The sequence below is a fragment of the Clinocottus analis genome, unplaced genomic scaffold (genome assembly GCF_023055335.1).
Source record: "Clinocottus analis isolate CAN_PGR_092001 unplaced genomic scaffold, fCliAna1.0.p SCAF_10, whole genome shotgun sequence".
NCBI classification, from domain to species: Eukaryota; Metazoa; Chordata; class Actinopteri; order Perciformes; family Cottidae; genus Clinocottus; species Clinocottus analis.
The window spans coordinates 3283621-3301233 of record NW_027175821.1 but is presented as its reverse complement, the minus strand read 5'-3'; the positions used below and the strand labels follow the sequence as shown (position 1 = coordinate 3301233).

At 42.0% G+C, this 17613-nt stretch overlaps 1 protein-coding gene across 1 annotated transcript; it reads left to right on the top strand.

The window, feature by feature from the left end:
- Positions 1 to 283: 283 nt before the first annotated feature.
- gtf2a2 (general transcription factor IIA, 2) lies at positions 284 to 2210 on the top strand. The gene is made up of 4 exons (XM_068592883.1): positions 284 to 397; positions 1298 to 1402; positions 1563 to 1724; positions 1984 to 2210. Exons 1-3 carry the CDS (start codon positions 326 to 328, stop codon positions 1719 to 1721), a joined length of 336 nt encoding a protein of 111 aa, XP_068448984.1. The 5' UTR covers positions 284 to 325; the 3' UTR covers positions 1722 to 1724; positions 1984 to 2210.
- Positions 2211 to 17613: the final 15403 nt, after the last annotated feature.

Genomic DNA, 17613 nt, shown 5'->3' with positions numbered 1-17613 from the left:
TTTACTGTTTATTCGTTTTTATTACTGTTCTACTGTTTACTTATATTACTTGATCTGTGAATAAGGGCTGCTGTAACACTGTAATTTCCCCACAGAGGGACTAATAAAGGATTATTTTATCTTATTTAATGTATTGTGCACATCTTTGCTCTATATGCATAATTTAGAAAATCAATAAAAATGTGATCACAAAAAGTAGTATCATATCTTTTTTGTTTTACGTTAAACCGGTATCAGTAGCGCTGTATCTTTATTTTTAAAGGTTAAACCGGAAGTTCCCTCTCTCTGTTTCCGGTGAGGAGCTGAGGGAAGGAACAGTTCCATCATGGCGTACCAGCTGTACAGGAACACAACTCTGGGGAACAGCCTGCAGGAGAGTCTGGACGAGCTCATACAGGTGACACAGCGATTACATACGTATATAGATATTAAATATAGATAATATGTAAACACACCGCGAGCTTACAGCAGCGTGCAGGAACCGGGTCATGTTAGCTCGGAGCTAGCGCAGCTGTGAATCTCCGTCACTTTAGCTGGAACTACGAGCTAACTGAAGCTGCGAGCCGAAGAAGCTGCGAGCTAACTGAAGCTGCGAGCTAACTGAAGCTGCGAGCTAACTGAAGCTGCGAGCTAACTGAAGCTGCGAGCTGAACGAAGCTGCGAGCTAACTGGAGCTAGCTTTGCTTCACAGCGTCACTTAGCTTCAGCTCAGATCTGCATCAAGTCTGAGCTGAAGCTAAAGCCAAGGAGCCCTAAACACGTATGATATCTGATGACGTCTGTGCTTCTGAACGCTGTGTTTATATTTTCTTTATTGATTTAAGTTATTAGCAATCTTCATGAATGTAACGCGAACACATGACAAGAGGAGCGTTGGACGTTCTGTGTTCATAGAGCTGCTCTGTGTTCATAGAGCTGCTCTGTGTTCATAGAGCTGCTCTGTGCAAATAGAGCTGCTCTGTGCAAATAGAGCTGCTCTGTGCTAATAGAGCTGCTCTGTGCTGATAGAGCTGCTCTGTGCTAATAGAGCTGCTGGTTCTATAATGAACCTTAGGGGGTTGGGGTTAGCTCCCCGAATGTAATAGTCGGGGAAACACTGAACATTAAGGGTCAGGGTTGCCTCACGTCACTATTTTCGTTTACTTTATTTATTCCTCTATACTTGTGATTTACATGAAACACATTTCAAATCATACGGAGATCTCATATTGTGTTGTGGATGAATCAATGTGGTCATTAGTCGTGTCACTGTTATAATCTGCTGTGAGGAAGTTAAACATCTCGTACTTGTGTTCAGACTCAGCAGATCACTCCTCAGCTGGCTCTTCAGGTCCTCCTCCAGTTTGATAAAGCTATCAACACAGCGCTCGCCAACAGAGTCCGCAACAGAGTCAATTTCAGGGTGAGTCCACCTCCTCTGACCTCTGACCCCCAAGCCTAAATCCTTCTCTGCCCCTCTAACCTGGGCCTAAACCCCCCTCTGCCTCTCTAACCCAAGCCTAAACGCTCCTCTGCCCCTCTATCTTAAGCCTCAACCATAATATCATGCATTTCTACCACAGGGCTCCCTGAACACCTACAGGTTCTGTGATAACGTGTGGACCTTCGTCCTGAACGACGTGGAGTTCAGGGAGGTGACGGACCTTGTGAAGGTCGACAAGGTCAAAATTGTTGCCTGTGACGGAAAGAGCGAGTCTACCCAAAACAAAAGTGATAAATAATAGGTATAAAAAGATTACGTTTCATATTTCATACTGACCCACTCCAGCAATGCTCTGGTATCTGTGTTCAACATTCAAGACTAATTTACTTTTTGTCAGATATATGTATATATATTTGTGTTTATATATGTATATGTACTTTATCTCCTCTGTAGTTAACGTTCATGTTTTCTCTGTAGTTAACGTTCATGTTATTTTCTCTGTAATTAACGTTCATGTTATTTTCTCTGTAGTTAACGTTCATGTTGTTTTCTCCCTGCAGACTCCAGCGCTGAACTGAGGACTCTTTGTGTCAGATCGTCACAGATGGACCTGGACTGTACATATAATTTATTACAGTAGAGTCACAGGGGTGTGTGTGTGTGTGTGTGTGTGTGTGTGTGTGTGTGTGTGTGTGTGTGTATTTTTTTTATTAACTGTTTACAGGAGGTTTGGGTTCAGTTTGCTGTTATTGAGCTGCATCTTCTTTAATAAAAACTTTATTTAAAACTCTGTCGTCTGCTCTTCTGTCATGGAATAATGATGTATGAAGATTTATAAACCACATCATTGCAACTTGATAGTGAACGTATTCAATGGACTGTACTTCACACAAAGAGTGATACTTTACAAATAGGACACTAATGGACATGTAATGAGTAGTATACACATGGTACATGTAATGAGTAGTATACACATGATTTATATATATAGAGTAGTATACACATGAACATATAATGTACATATAATGAGTAGTATACACATGGTATATACGAGTAGTATACACATGAATATATAATGAGTAGTATACACATGGACCACCATCCAGACACACTCCAGAGCAAGATTTTTTTTAGAAACATATTGAATAATAGAATCCTTTAAAATAGTTATTTATTAAATGTTCAATAAAACATAAGCGTAAGTCTGTAAACTGCTAGCACAGCGCTGTGTGCTGCATGCTTACAGAATGAGGTACTACGATATGTTTATCTCATTAATCACTGGTTTATTATTGGAATTATGACCTAAACTTGTTTTTAATAAACTTTCATTAACAGTCATGTATGGACACAAACACAATTTAAGAATATGTATTTGCTCAGTGGCAGTTCTGATGTTGCACATTAAGGAGTGATTTCAAAATGAGTCCAGTAGATGGCAGCACAACACCAGACAGAAAAACATCCAAACTGATATCTTCCTCTGGAGAAGTCTTGCTGGTTTAGCTTCTAGTGTCGTCGAGTCAAGTACAAGTACATTTACCCAGATGTACTTGTACTTCACTTGAGTACCATATATTTTCTGCTACCTCATACTTCTACTTCACAACATCTCAAAAGGAAATATATGACTTTTATGACTATATTTATCTAACAACTTTAGTTACTTAACACTTAACTAATCATTTTATGAATAATTTTATTTTAGATTAAGATGAGACTTATACAAGAATAAAGATTAACCCTCAATAATCACTCGACAGGTCTTCTTTCAGACGAGAGGAGAACACATTCAGGTATTCTTTGGACTTCTTTGTCTTGTTGCTTCTGTAGATTTCTCCTAAATTCACCAAATGTTTTCATTTATAAGCCTTGTTTAATACAGGGAAAGTAGTCCATGTTAATAACTTTATGCGTAAGTTTCATGCTGATAGTCATCTTTTGAAGGCTGACTCTAATATGACAACATGATGAACATTCAGGCTGTCATCGAGCAAAGTGAAAGTACCTTTCCTTGCAAGGCAGTACTTCTACACCGTGTTATACTATTGTTACTTTTACTGAAGTAAAACGTCCTCCTCTGCATCTGAGGCAGCGGTTCAAGCTGCTGCTGAAGCTTTTCTGTGTGATGGATGCTGTCGCTGAATGTTGTAAGCGGCTGTTTGCTAATGAACAGATCTGTTTAGCAGCCGCTTGGCTGACCTCTGACTTTTGACCTCTGACATCTGACCCTGCTCTGTCTCCACGCTGAACCAAATGAGGCAAAGCGGCGATCTGCAATTACAGGCGAGGAGGTGTGGCCTAAACAAAAAGTGAAATGATTCTCAAGGAAGCGCGAGTTTGGAGGGATATATATATATATATATATATATATATATATATATATATATATATATATATATATATATATATATATATATATAAGGAAAGAAAGTTTGCGTGTGGGAGGATGTTTGATGTTTTGAGCTGACAAACAGAAAACAATGTGCGGAGCTTCAACAGCTGTGACGAGGTCTGATTATGATAATGAGCTCATGAATATGAAGCTCAGAGGCACCTGATGAACTTCCTCTTGCCTCCACTTGTTTGTTTGTGGATTTCATTTGTTATGAAGGTGCATAACAAAACAATAAGTTAAGTAACAGAACCTAAACTTACTCTGATCCCAGGTGCTTAATAGTCACATGGGAATAAAGAACAATATCAATATAGTCCTTTGAAGGATTAACATGTTGGTGCCACGCTGTTGAATCACACTCAAAAACGTCTTGTGAAGCACGGATGATGCCGACCAGTGTTAGCGCCCAACAGATCTGCATCCAAAACCTGGTTTGACATGGACCAGGACTCGCTGCTACTACAACTCCACCTTCATGTTCGACTCAATGTATGAGACTGCTGAAGTTTAAACAGAGTCCTGCATCAGTTTATCGCCATCAATCCGTTGAGGCTCACGTCATCACCCTGACTCAATATCTGTAAATATTCGCTCAGCTGTGTTTCTTTCTCGTTTGAGTCGTGGTTGCCTAACAAACCTCAGCGAATTACATATGAACTTCCTTCTCCGGTCTGCTTGGCTTTCGTCTCCGTGAGAGCAGTGACTCCACTGCACACTCACTTTTCCCGCCTGCGATAACTGGTGCTGTACGTCTTTCTTCATACATGACACGAGCGACCTCTCCAAGTATTTTATGAATGTAATGTGAGGCATCCATCACGGCGAGGCAGCGAGGCCTGTGTTAATCCTCTCTGCTTACTCTGAGTTTGGAGTCAAATGGCCCTAAAGACTAATGAAAGAGCAGCATGAGCTGTAGTCTGCAGTCGGAGGAATTAATCTCTTCTGTCACTGCTCAGTCAGTGTGGAGCCGCGACAGCCACACTTTCATCTTACAGGCCATTTCCATGGAAAGCTACCAGGCTAATTTAAACAAGAATAAATGTAATAATGTTCCTTTAATCAGTGGTGGAAGACACCCACAACCCTCAGTAAGAATATCAAATGATTAACAATTAAGAAGTACAATAGTATAAGCAGTAAAAGTACAAGTAGCCAACAAACTACAGATCCATTAGTTCTAACAGGCTTCACCTTATACTGGAATCTATGAGTGTTACTGTCCTCCAAACATGATGAGGAAAGATCCCCCTACATACACAGCTGTCTGCCTTCATTTGGCCGATAACAGCCGGTGTGGAGCTGAGTCCACTGACCTGTTGGGCCTCAGAGTGCTGTTAGGCTCTACAGACTGTACAGACTGTACAGTCTGTAGGTCTGTAGTCTGTACAGTCTCTACAGTCTCTCGGTCTTGGTCTTGAAGGAGGCCTAGTCCTGGAGACCCGCTTCCGGGTCCTGGAGGCTCGCTTCAGGGTCCTGGAGGCCAACAAGTCATGGATGCAGATTGCAGCCTCTCAGCAGAGCGGATGATGCGCATTAAGGTGGAATCTGTTTTGGAAGCACTGTGCGGGATTAGATGGCCCTTCTCTTTATGAAACAGAATGGCTATTGTTCAATAGACCATGATAAAGTCAGTATATGAAATCTACTGTAGCATCTTTGTTTGAGAACTGCCCACTAGTAACCCAAATGTGGGATGGTTTTCTCTCATTTATGGAAAGACAATGCCTGTCATCACAGCCATGACACTCCTCAAATCAATACTCAAATATGGTTAAACGGGGTTATCGCTTCTGTCGTTCGACACACATTCTTGTTATTTATTGTTTTCATTTCAAGTTTCCAGTTGTATATGCTTCCTCCTTGAATATGGAATATCCTTCAAGCCTGTATAAATGTGGTAAACTCAGGGAGCATCAACACTGTCAGTGATGGATGTTCATCACACACAGCTTGTGTCATCATTGAAGTGTTTCAATCGTGGTCTTGATAATGTAAAGTTATGATCATCTAGAGTTAATTTCACACTCAACAAATATTCAAATCAATTCTGTTCTGTCCTTACACCTGAGAGCCAGAACACAAACAGTGGACCTCGTTCTCTCTGCTCCGGCTGCTCTTTATGTAGATGCATCTCACGTAAATCTAGTGGACAGTCAAGTGTGATGATGGTCACGCCCGTCGTGTTGAGCGAGTGCTCTCATTGAACTGTGGTCTGCAGCAGACATGTCATCAGACTCGCCCTATCCGTCTTTATCTGAAGCGGCGCTCAGAGACGGGCTGAGACTCGTACACATGGGAGCACAGGAAGCGTCTTATTGGTTAAAGAGTCAGCATAGACATCTGAGACTCGTACACACGGGAGCACAGGAAGCGTCTGATTGGTTAGCGAGTCAGCATGGACGGCAGACAAACTCCCCAACCTCCACAGTTTTGCACGGGTCAAAGTCGGACCCTTTGGAGTCCATTCCCCTTCATTTCTTGCTGTAATCTCTGCTGTGTAGAAATGTTATGAGCTATGTGGACGGCATTTTTAACCTTGAAGATCTGGTTCCCTCAGCGCTCTCTGAGGAGAAGAGTTTCAGATTATTTACGTTCCTCAGTCGGCTGATAGCTTTACCTGACTTTGACGTACTGTTTCAGGGCTGCTGCCAGAACACATCTGTGGTTTTATCTTGTTATAAAGCAGTGAAAACAAAGAGTAACAAGATAAACATGCTGAGGTATGTGTGTGCTGCGTGCAAGATGGACGCTCTAAACGATGTGTTCACTGACAGGAGCTGACGATAATCTACTCATTTGTTGGCTTAACTGGAACGCCAATACTGTATCGAGTGAAACGTCAGTGACACTGAGGCCGTTATTAACCTGCTATTTGTCACACACACACACACACACACACACACACACACACACACACACACACACACACACACACACTTCAGTGTGACTGATCATTTTCTACATGGAAACATATCAAATAAGCAATAATTAAACAATTAAAGTAAGTTAAGCAATAAAACATTGACGTTTATTTCCTCACTATTTTAGAGGTTTTACTATTGTTTGTCATTTCACCACTACTCACATCAGGGGTAAGATGACCATTCACCTGCTTGCTGATGTCTCATAGGTTGTTTTATTTATTATATAGCACTTATCAAAGTCCTCAAAAAGACTCGACATTTAATACAGGCAGAAGCACAGACAGTAACTTGGAGAGGATCTGTGTCTGAACTTTGTCCTCTCACTACTGGGGTCCCTCAGGGCTCAGTCCTGGGTCCTCTGACTACTGGGGTCCCTCAGGGCTCAGTCCTGGGTCCTCTCACTACTGGGGTCCCTCAGGACTCAGTCCTGGGTCCTCTGACTACTGGGGTCCCTCAGGGCTCAGTCCTGGGTCCTCTGACTACTGGGGTCCCTCAGGGCTCAGTCCTGGGTCCTCTGACTACTGGGGTACCTCAGGGCTCCGTCCTGGGTCCTCTCCTCTTCTCTCTGTACACCAACTCTCTCTTTCTGTCATTCGAACGCATGGCTTTTCCTACCATCGCTATGCTGATAACACCCAACTATATATATATATATATATATATATATATATATATATATATATATATATATATATATATATATATATATATATATATATATACACATAGTTGTGATTGCATGGATATATATATCTTGTCAAATGTATTATCTAAATACATTTGGCAAGATTACAGTCATACACATTGTGAATGTTTATGCTCATTATTACTGAACAGACCACAAAGGCATCATGGAGGAAGTCAATGGAAACGTCCTCTGCTCTCCATGTTGCTCACAATGTCGCCTGAGGAAAAGAAAGGTGCGAGTCTGCAGCATGATGACAGGTTGCAGCTCAATGAGCTAAAACATAATATGATGACGCTGCGTCAGATCGGTAATCAGCTGTTTTCAGGCTGCATCAGACTGGTATTGGGATCTGATCAACTTCCCCTTGGAACTTCTACTTTCTGCCCACTTTGGATTCAACACAATTATTTCTGTGCGACATTTATTCCTGTTTGCAATCTTCGCCACCATGAACACTTTTAGAGCAACCGGTGTAACGTGTTTGTCCGGAGCCACCTTAAAGACAGCAGTGTTATTTGACAGAGAATAAAATGAGCTCTGTGGGATGAATGAACCCGAGTGGTTGGTTCAGTGAACGCCACTCGTCTCACAGCTTCTTCCTCCTTTGAAATAAGTTTGTGAGCATCTTGTCTTCAGGGCTTTGTGGCAGCAGGATAATGGAGAACTTCCTTCCCATCGTATTGAGCAACCAAGGGGTCCATTTGATTCCATCGCTGTGTTGTGGTCCCACGTTCCCTGAACACATCACAGCAGTAATGTGGCAGATTGTCCCCACACACACACATCTTGTTAAATCCCACTTTGTTTGCGGCCCTCGTCCTCTGACAGTTAAGGAAGTGACGAATGGCCATTATTATGGAAAGAAGGTTACTTTTATCCACGGCTGGCGGCGCTGAGGGGGCGCCGGCTGCTGCTCCATCACTGTCAGGGAAACTAATGATAAGATATCATAAGACACAGGACGACCATGTTAAGATGGAGTGGCCTCCCGCCGACTTTCCATCAGCCGCCGTCTGTCTGCGCTCAGCATTCATCTTGATTCTGCATCCACTCGCACTTATTTTGCTTTATAGCTGCAAAAAGACATCAAACACGAGCAGCTTCTGGAGATTGGGAAGAGGAAGAATGATGACAAAAGTACCCTTTTCACAACTTTACAGTAAACAGAGAAGCTGCTGTGTGTTTGCTGATCACACTGTGACGCTGCAGTCAACAGAAATACATCAAATGAAGTCAAACAATGAGTCACAGATCTCCTGCAGGAGCTCCTTCTGTATTCATGGTTTCTGCCCGATTCATCTGCTGATGCATGAAGCCGTTGATGGCACGAGCTCTGATCTGGGAAGTCCAGGTTGAGTCCGGATCCAGGAACGTGAGAACAATCAGCAGAACCACAATACAGCTGGTTGAGACCGAGCAGAGGTCAAGATTCAGGAAATATGGGGTCTTGGTTTCTTTACAACTACCTCTTGCCTAAAGGAACCCCGGCTTCCTGTCGGCCATCGCACACGGAGCTCTACTGAAGAGCAGCAGCTGATGAGAAACGTGAGAAACTTTTAATCAGAGTGAAGCCGCCGCCGATAAGCTGTTAGTCCAAGTAGCCGCGCTGCGTTCAGGGTCTGTAAAGAAAGCGGGCTCTCAGGATCCTCCTCTGATGGGCGGATTAGAGGCTCAGGTTGTTTTCATTGAAGTTTCCTTTGAATTAATTGAATGTGTGCTGCTTAAACCCAGAAAAGACTTTCCACACATGTAGCAGTTTCCTGTGTTTGTGATGTTTAATTAGCACTCTGCGTCTAAAGCAAAGTTAACAGCAAAACAACATCACAAGCTAATCTTTCGATAATTGAATCCGTATTTATTAGGCAGCTTGTATTTATTTAGTCACCAGCGAGGAACATGAAGTTTGCAAAGACAAAACTTCATGTTCTTTCACAATGAAACTGATTCATTATAAACTTCTAATAATATTCATCTCCTTATATCTGATATGATCACAAGCTGTCTGTATATAATATATATTATATCTGTATATATATATATATATATATATATATATATATATATATATATATATATATATATATATATATATATATATATATATGTATTTATTTAGTGTCATCTCAACAGACTTTACTTCCTCACAGCCAACAGCCGCTCTGACTGTGCTGTGTAAAGAACATTATTTCTTTTGTCCCGCACCATCTTCTATCTTTATTATTGCATAACAGAGGAGTAAATACGACAGATTCATCCTCCCTAACGACTGTCCCTCCTCGCCGCCGCGCTCTGGTTTGATGAATGTGGCGCTGCGAGTCCGAGCTGAACCATCGAGGGAGGACGAGGCGGTGTGACAAAACAACACCGGGAAACTAAAAGCTTGTCGAGAGATCACGGGAGAATGGTAGAAGGAGCGTCTTGTGTGTCAGAAACATTAGGAATGTAATGTGCTATTACTCTGTGAGCCGCCGGCCTTCTTCCTCCAGACTCAGCTGATAATAGAGCTGGGCTTTACGGGACTCGTCTGCAAGCGAACACACCGCCGTGATAAGGGCCCTCGACCGCGCCGCCTGCTTTGACATCATCTGGAGAGCGAAGCAATCAGCCGACCCGGTATTACGGAGCATTTATGTGTGAGCCCGGCTCCACCACAGCACATCTTGATCTGAAAGAAGTCCGTTATTCCATTTCTCTCCCAGACAACTCGGTCTCTCCCGGGATCTCCTGCAGGTTATCTGTGGGTTTAATTCACTGATTCCCCAATCTGTTTCCCCAGAACGCCATCGGGGACGAGCGGCAGAGGACGTGTCGGTATGTGAGACCACACGAACACAAAGCTTCTGGTTTTCAGAGTAAATACTCCTGAGATCAGCCGCAGAGCCGCACAGGTACAGGTAAAGGTGAGTAAGCTGTGAGCGGGATCACGAACCAGAAACACTTCATAACCTATGAGCAGACAGACTCTTGAAGGACTCCAATACCAATCAAGACCAGACGGGAACGGAGGTCCTTTTAGGTTTAGAAGATGAAAGTTCATTTTAAAAGCGGAGGAGAACACAGTCAATACAACAGCACCAACACGTAGAACCTAACAATACTGTCATCTCTGTCTGCGGGTTGTGTTTGTTTAAAAGGACTAGGGTTAGGGTTAGGGGTCTGGGGTTAGAGGTTAGGGGGTCTGGGGTTAGGGGTCTGGGGTTAGAGGTTAGGGGGTCTGGGGTTAGGGGTCAGGGTTAGAGGTTAGGGGGTCAGGCGACAGTCCCGGGTTATCTTCACACCTGTAGTTTGTTTGATTTGATCCGGACCAGAAAAGATGAATCACGCATTGTTGCTTTTTAGTTCTTTAGAAGCTTCTCAACGCTGATTGGCTGACGTCACGTGTCAAAGGCGCCATTTGTGCCACCAGGCCGAAACTTAGTTTTTTTGCAACCATTGGTGTCTGCATTGACTTTGCATGTAATCTACTTGCAAGTCAAATTTGCAACACTTTTGTTGTGAACGCAGCATTAGCCCGCTTGGTGGAAAAGTGGTGGCTGATGTTGTTTTCTTTGAATCACAACAGTTTCTTGGCAATTAAGACATACTGCCTTTGATTGAACATATGTATCTCCTCCTTTTAAAATATATTATTATTATTATTATTATTATTATTAATACACATAATATAATTATAACACTCTGATTCCCACCCCCGTTGTCGAGTCTCTCACGAAAGATATAAAACACCTGTTTAACCTGAAGAGTTTTTATCTTCTTCTGCTCATCTGAACATGACACACGAAACATTTTCTTTGGTCAACCTCGTGAGGAGAAGAGTAAAAGAAACCTTGCTCTCGTTTCACCGTTGCATTGTGGGCCGTGTGCGTGGGTGGGCCCAGACGGCGGACGTGTCCTCCTCCTTCTGGGAACCGCTGAAGTGATTTCTGTCTGAGCGTCCCCATAAGTGCAGCTAACATCTCTTTAAAAACACGACACTCTGATGTTTCCTCTTTTTTTTTCTTTTTAAAAAGCTCAGCTATCACCGCCCGCCATCCGAGGAGATAGGCTAATTAAATGGGTACTTTCTACAAGTCTTACTCAATAAATCTGAATAAATTAACAAGGCATTACTAAGGCTGCTACATTAAATTTGCATAGTGCATTTAATGAATATGCAACCGCGAGAGGAAAGGTCTGCCACTGTGAACCCCGGCGGATTAGCATAACTACTTCCAGCATGTTTCTTAAATAATGCTCTCATTTGCACATCACTGAGTTGGCTAATTCTGGCTTCGGTGAGGGCGGCCTCGTAATTAAAGAATCCCACTTTAATTTTTAATGAAGTTTATGTTACATCAATCCTGACAGTAATGAGGGGGCCGTGGAAACAAAAAAGCTGCTAATAATTATATTCGCCAACCAGTTTGAGGGATAATAACTCCTGAGGAGGAATTACATGACTAATTATTAATTAAATATTCATAGTATCGTCACCAGAGGCGGCGTGATGGCGGCGCCCAGATGCCAAACGGCTTTTATCTGCGGAGGACTTGAGAGCTCCAGACTGTCACTCACTACTACAGCTGTCTGTGTGCTGCACTGGGAGGAGCTCCAGACTTACACTGGTCCAACTGGGCCAACTAGTCCAACTAGTCCAACTGGGCCAACTGGGCCAACTGGTCCAACTGGGCCAACTGGGCCAACTAGTCCAACTGGGCCAACTGAGCCAACTGGGCCAACTGGGCTAACTAGTCCAACTGGGCCAACTGAGCCAACTGAGCCAACTGGTCCAACTGGGCCAACTGACCCAACTGGGCCAACTAGTCCAACTGGGCCAACTAGTCCAACTGACCCAACTGGGCCAACTGGTCCAACTGGTCCAACTGGGCCAACTGGTCCCATCTTCTCTTCTGGCCATAAAGACAATCAGCCAATGGGCTGAGAGAGTTCCTGTTCACTTAATAAACATACTTTCTTATATTTTCTCTACATTCTGACAGCGATCAACAAATCAATGCTGCAATGAAAAAACAAAGAAAGATCTGTGAATGTCTGTCTGTCTACCTGTCTGTCTGTCTACCTTCCTACCTGTCTGTCTACCTACCTACCCGTCTACCTACCTAAGAATGTAAATACTTCCCCTTCCCTGGTGTCTTGGTTTTGTGTTCTTGACGTTTCAAACTAAAAGGTATCGATGCTTTCCCACACACACTGAACTTTGTGTAGTTTAAAGTATGGGTTGACGTAAACATGTGAAGTCTGTGTGTCACCACATGTTTTATGGAGAGAGGCCCAATCAGAGGACACTTGCTTCCACTTCCAGAAGTTCATTTGAAAGCTAATGAGTGCTGAGCTCCCCGCTAATAACCAGCGGTGGAGGAGGGCCATCCTGTCTTCTCTCATTACAGACGGTGAAACATTCTCATTGCTCGTGTATTTAATTGAGCTGCAGAAATGCAACATCAGGAGGACTTGGGGATAAATAAGCAGCATTCCCATTGGTCCCACTGAGGAGCTATTGATGTTCCATAAATCCCAGTCAGGAGAAATTTAATTGAGTTATACCACACTGAATTACCTTTCATCTAAATGGCATTCCGGTCCGAGCAAATGGAATAATTAGGCCCCGGACCAAACGTTATGGAGTGTGATCGCAAGTGACGAGATATTCATAGAGCGATGCACTCCACTGGCAGCCACACACACACACACACACACACACACACACACACACATATGCATGTGTATAAGCATGTATGTATATAAGCGTGTATGTATGTATGTTTGTATGACATGCAGACATACATATATACACGCATGCTTATGTACATACATTGTACGTATGTATGTAAATATATATGTATATAAATATGTGTGTATATAAATATGTATGCAGAGGGTCATCAGGTGAGTGGGGACACTTGTGCTAATTAGTGTCACTCTCTTAAAAGTTCCTCTGGTGCCGCTCTCCATCCTGAGACACCCGTTTAGCTTTGTGTTCAAGATCATGGTCCAACATTACAAAACATTACACTCACACACACACACACACACACACACACACACACACACACACACACACACACTCCACCACTGAAACACTGACTCCACACCACTGTTCACCTAGTTTGTGTTTTACTTCAATTAACCCTTTGTGTGTGTGTGTGTGTGTGTGTCTGTGTGTGTCGGCAGCCTAGTGGAGTCATCATCTCTTAACGAGTGCCGGCTCCTCATTGGCTGCTCTTCACAGACGCTAATCTCCTCCCTAATTAGCCGCTCGCTTACTAATTAGCAACCAGTTTGCTTAATCAGCGGTTTAATTGAAGTAATGGACTCGTGAACACAGAGAGCCACCGGAGCGGAGCCGACCACCTTCACTTCCACTGTGGACATTTATGAGTCGATTGGAGACGTGGATACCTTCGCGAGCTTCAGCCGGAGAGACAAATACATAACTCATGAAGGAAATCACAAATTATCGTCAGAGGGCTTTGCAATGTGAACATTGATGTGCACAGAAGGAGTCACGTTCAATGAAGAGGACGAGAAGAGAGACAACTGTCAAACAACTGGAAAAAAAGAGAACACATCTGCCAGAAAGTGTTTTCTGTGTGAAGTGTCCCTGAAGCACGACCAGCGACGAAGAGGGTTAATAAGCACAGAGCTCTTCGTCAGCTCTTCTTCCTGTTCGGCGACCGGCTCCTGATTCATACAAACATGTAATGATATGCGTATAACTGGTCCTGTGTAACCGGTCCCACTGCTTCTCTCCTCCTGCTGATCCATCAGCAGAGGGGGGTTATGGGTAGATGGCGTGCTGGGTGCTAACGGCCGTGACACATCCAGTGGCACCCATTCATTTGTTTCATAATAAGGGTCTGGCTAACCAGCGGGGGCGGGGTCATTAATCCCTCACAAATTAAAGCCTCGGCGGCGCAGGAAGAGTCAACACCAGAGGAATATTTAACTGTGGAACAGAGGAAACACACACATGTTCATGCCCTTCATGTTTGCTTCCTGTATGAGCTATGGCCTTCATGTTTACTTCCTGTATGAGCTATGGCCTTCATGTTTACTTCCTGTATGAGCTATGGCCTTCATGTTTACTTCCTGTATGAGCTATGGCCTTCATGTTTACTTCCTGTATGAGCTATGGCCTTCATGTTTACTTCCTGTATGAGCTATGGCCTTCATGTTTACTTCCTGTATGAGCTATGGCCTTCATGTTTACTTCCTGTATGAGCTATGGCCTTCATGTTTACTTCCTGTATGAGCTATGGCCTTCAGGTCTACTTCCTGTATGAGCTATGGCCTTCATGTTTACTTCCTGTATGAGCTATGGCCTTCATGTTTGCTTCCTGTATGAGCTATGGCCTTCATGTTTACTTCCTGTATGAGCTCTGTCCTTCATGTTTACTTCCTGTATGAGCTCTGTCCTTCATGTTTACTTCCTGTATGAGCTATGGCCTTCAGGTCTACTTCCTGTATGAGCTATGGCCTTCAGGTCTACTTCCTGTATGAGCTCTGTCCTTCATGTTTACTTCCTGTATGAGCTATGGCCTTCATGTTTACTTCCTGTATGAGCTATGGCCTTCAGGTTCTTGTGTGTGTGTTTGTGTGTGTCTGTGTGTGCGCGTTAGTGTGTGTGTTAGAGTGCTTGCATGTGTGTGTGTGTTACTGTTTGTGTGTGTGTGTGTGTGTGTGTGTGTGTGTGTGTATGTGTGTGTGTGTGTGTGTGTGTGTGTGTGTGTGTGTGTGTGTGTGTGTGGTCTCCCTCCTTAGTAACTGGGGGTCGGCTGAAGTGTCGGGGGATGATGAGGAGCGTGCTGAAGCACCAATGCCACTACTGCTATTCTGCATTTTAACACACACACACACACACACACACACACACACACACACACACACACACACACACACACACACACACACACACTAACTAAAACAGAAATAACTAACAATAGTTTTGTTATTTTGGTTCTCATTGTTATTATTTTAGTTACTATATTTTAATGCATAGATTTTAGAAATGAGCTGTAAAATACATTCACAATATAATAATAATTTATATTACTATACGATTACATCATTATGTGTATTATACTAATTTCACTTCTTGCTTTATCATCCAATTTAGTGAAGAAATGTTAATATGTATTTTGTTTGTTTCATTATTCATTTTTAATTAGTATTATATCTTGAAAGGTCTTATCATAATAAATGTAATTTCTTCATACAACTTTAAGACAAAAACAGTAATAACTTCATAATTAATAATTAATTAAAAGCAACACAAACGTCTTTCTGAATTATTCAAAATAAAATAATTTCCATGGTAACAAGAGAAGGGAGATTCATTTCGGGAGTTTATAATAAAATATAATAATAATAAAAAAGATAATAATAATGATGATAATAACAATATGATCATAAAAATAATAATATGATAATAATAATGATTATAATAATAATAACTTGTGCATGTCTCAGCATCCTGATCAGCTCACGGCTCATGGGTCAAAGGTCAGATGTGTGTCTGTTGGCTCCGCCCTCTCAGCCCCGCCCATTAGCCCCGCCCCCTCAGCGCTCTAAAGCTCAAACATCATTAATTTAATCTCATAAAAAAAAAACACAACAACTGCATTCAATAATTTAATAATGCTCCCATTTATTGTTAAATGTTTATTGGTAAATGTTTCGTGTTAAATGTTAAACAATAAATTTTAAATGTTAAACAATAAATGTTTCGTGTTGAATGTTCATTGTTAAATGTTTATTGTTAAATGTTGAATCTTAAATGTTTATTAAGAAATGTTTATTGTTAAATGTTAAATGTTTATTGTAAAATGTTTATTGTTAAATGTTTATTAATAAATGTTTATTGTTAAATGTTAAATGTTATTGTAGAATGTTTATTGTTAACTGTTAATTGTTAAATGTTGTTGAATGTTAATTGTTAAATGTTGTAAAATGTTAATTGTTAAATGTTGAATGTTGTAAAATATAAAATGTTTCTTCCTTTTATGTGAAAACATACGATAAATGGTTCTGATAAACATCATCTGCTTTCAACCATCATCATAATGTATGACTATGTTTATTGAATATTGATTGTTAATGAACCAATCAGCCCAACATGACTTATTAAGACACGTTATGTATTATTGTGTGATCATATTTTTAAAAAATCATAAAGAAGTCAATACATCTCCAAATATTATTTTGTATGTATTGATTCATTATCATAACAGTAATAGTAATATTTATTCTTAGAAGTGTTCTAGCGGTTTTGGTATACTGTTTTTTTAAAATATTATAATTATTAGAATCATAACTCATAATTAACTCTCCTGTGCGCGTGCGTCTCACGTGTGCTTATGGAAACATTTACAATATTATTAAAACAATAATAACCTAAAGTTTTGAAAACTACATTTGGAAAATAAAATGCAGACTTTATTTTACAGATATGATTTATAATAATTTAAACTCTGGTAATAAATCATAAAAGTGCTTCTTCTTTTAAAAGAGACATTCAAAGCCTCTCGTTCCAAATGGTATTATTATTACTATTATTATTACTATTATCATTATTATTATTACCATTATTATTATTATTATTATTATTATTATTATTATTATTATTATTCCTAAACGAGAAGCCGAAGAGTCTGAATGAAATAGGAATTATTCTTTTATCTTCAGTGCACGAGTTGTTCATTGAGACAGAAACGAAGCAGTCTCACACACACACACACACACACACACACACACACACACACACACACACACACACACACACACACGCGCGCGCGCATACCTCCACAGCGCCGCTCGCGCATCGTCCCCGGACAGACGCGTCTTTTTCTCGGCTTCCTTCTTTCTGTGAAAGTGACTCCTGTTGAAGTCTCCGCGCGTGCACGTAGAGAGGTGCCGGCACCTCTCTACGAGGCACGCGCGGAGATCCCCCTCCCTTTGATCACGTGACGGGGAGAAGCGGCCCCTTAATGAAGCCCCCCGGTCCTCCTGCTCCTCATGTCAGCGCGTGCAGCCGCAGAGACGCGCCGAGAGGAGGAGGCAGCAGCTGGGCAGCAGGCAGGAGGACCAGGGAACCGGACCGGACCGGGCCGGGCCGTGCCCACGAGGACCAGCACCGCTTCTTCAACTTCTCCTCAACTTGAGGCGGCGCGGCGGCTCCAGC

Coding starts and splice junctions, on each gene's coding strand:
- gtf2a2 (XM_068592883.1), top strand. CDS start 326: ATGGCGTACCAGCTGTACAGGAACACAACTCTGGGGAACAGCCTGCAG. Junction 398..1,297: donor GTCTGGACGAGCTCATACAG/GTGACACAGCGA, acceptor ACTTGTGTTCAG/ACTCAGCAGATCACTCCTCA. Junction 1,403..1,562: donor GCAACAGAGTCAATTTCAGG/GTGAGTCCACCT, acceptor TTTCTACCACAG/GGCTCCCTGAACACCTACAG.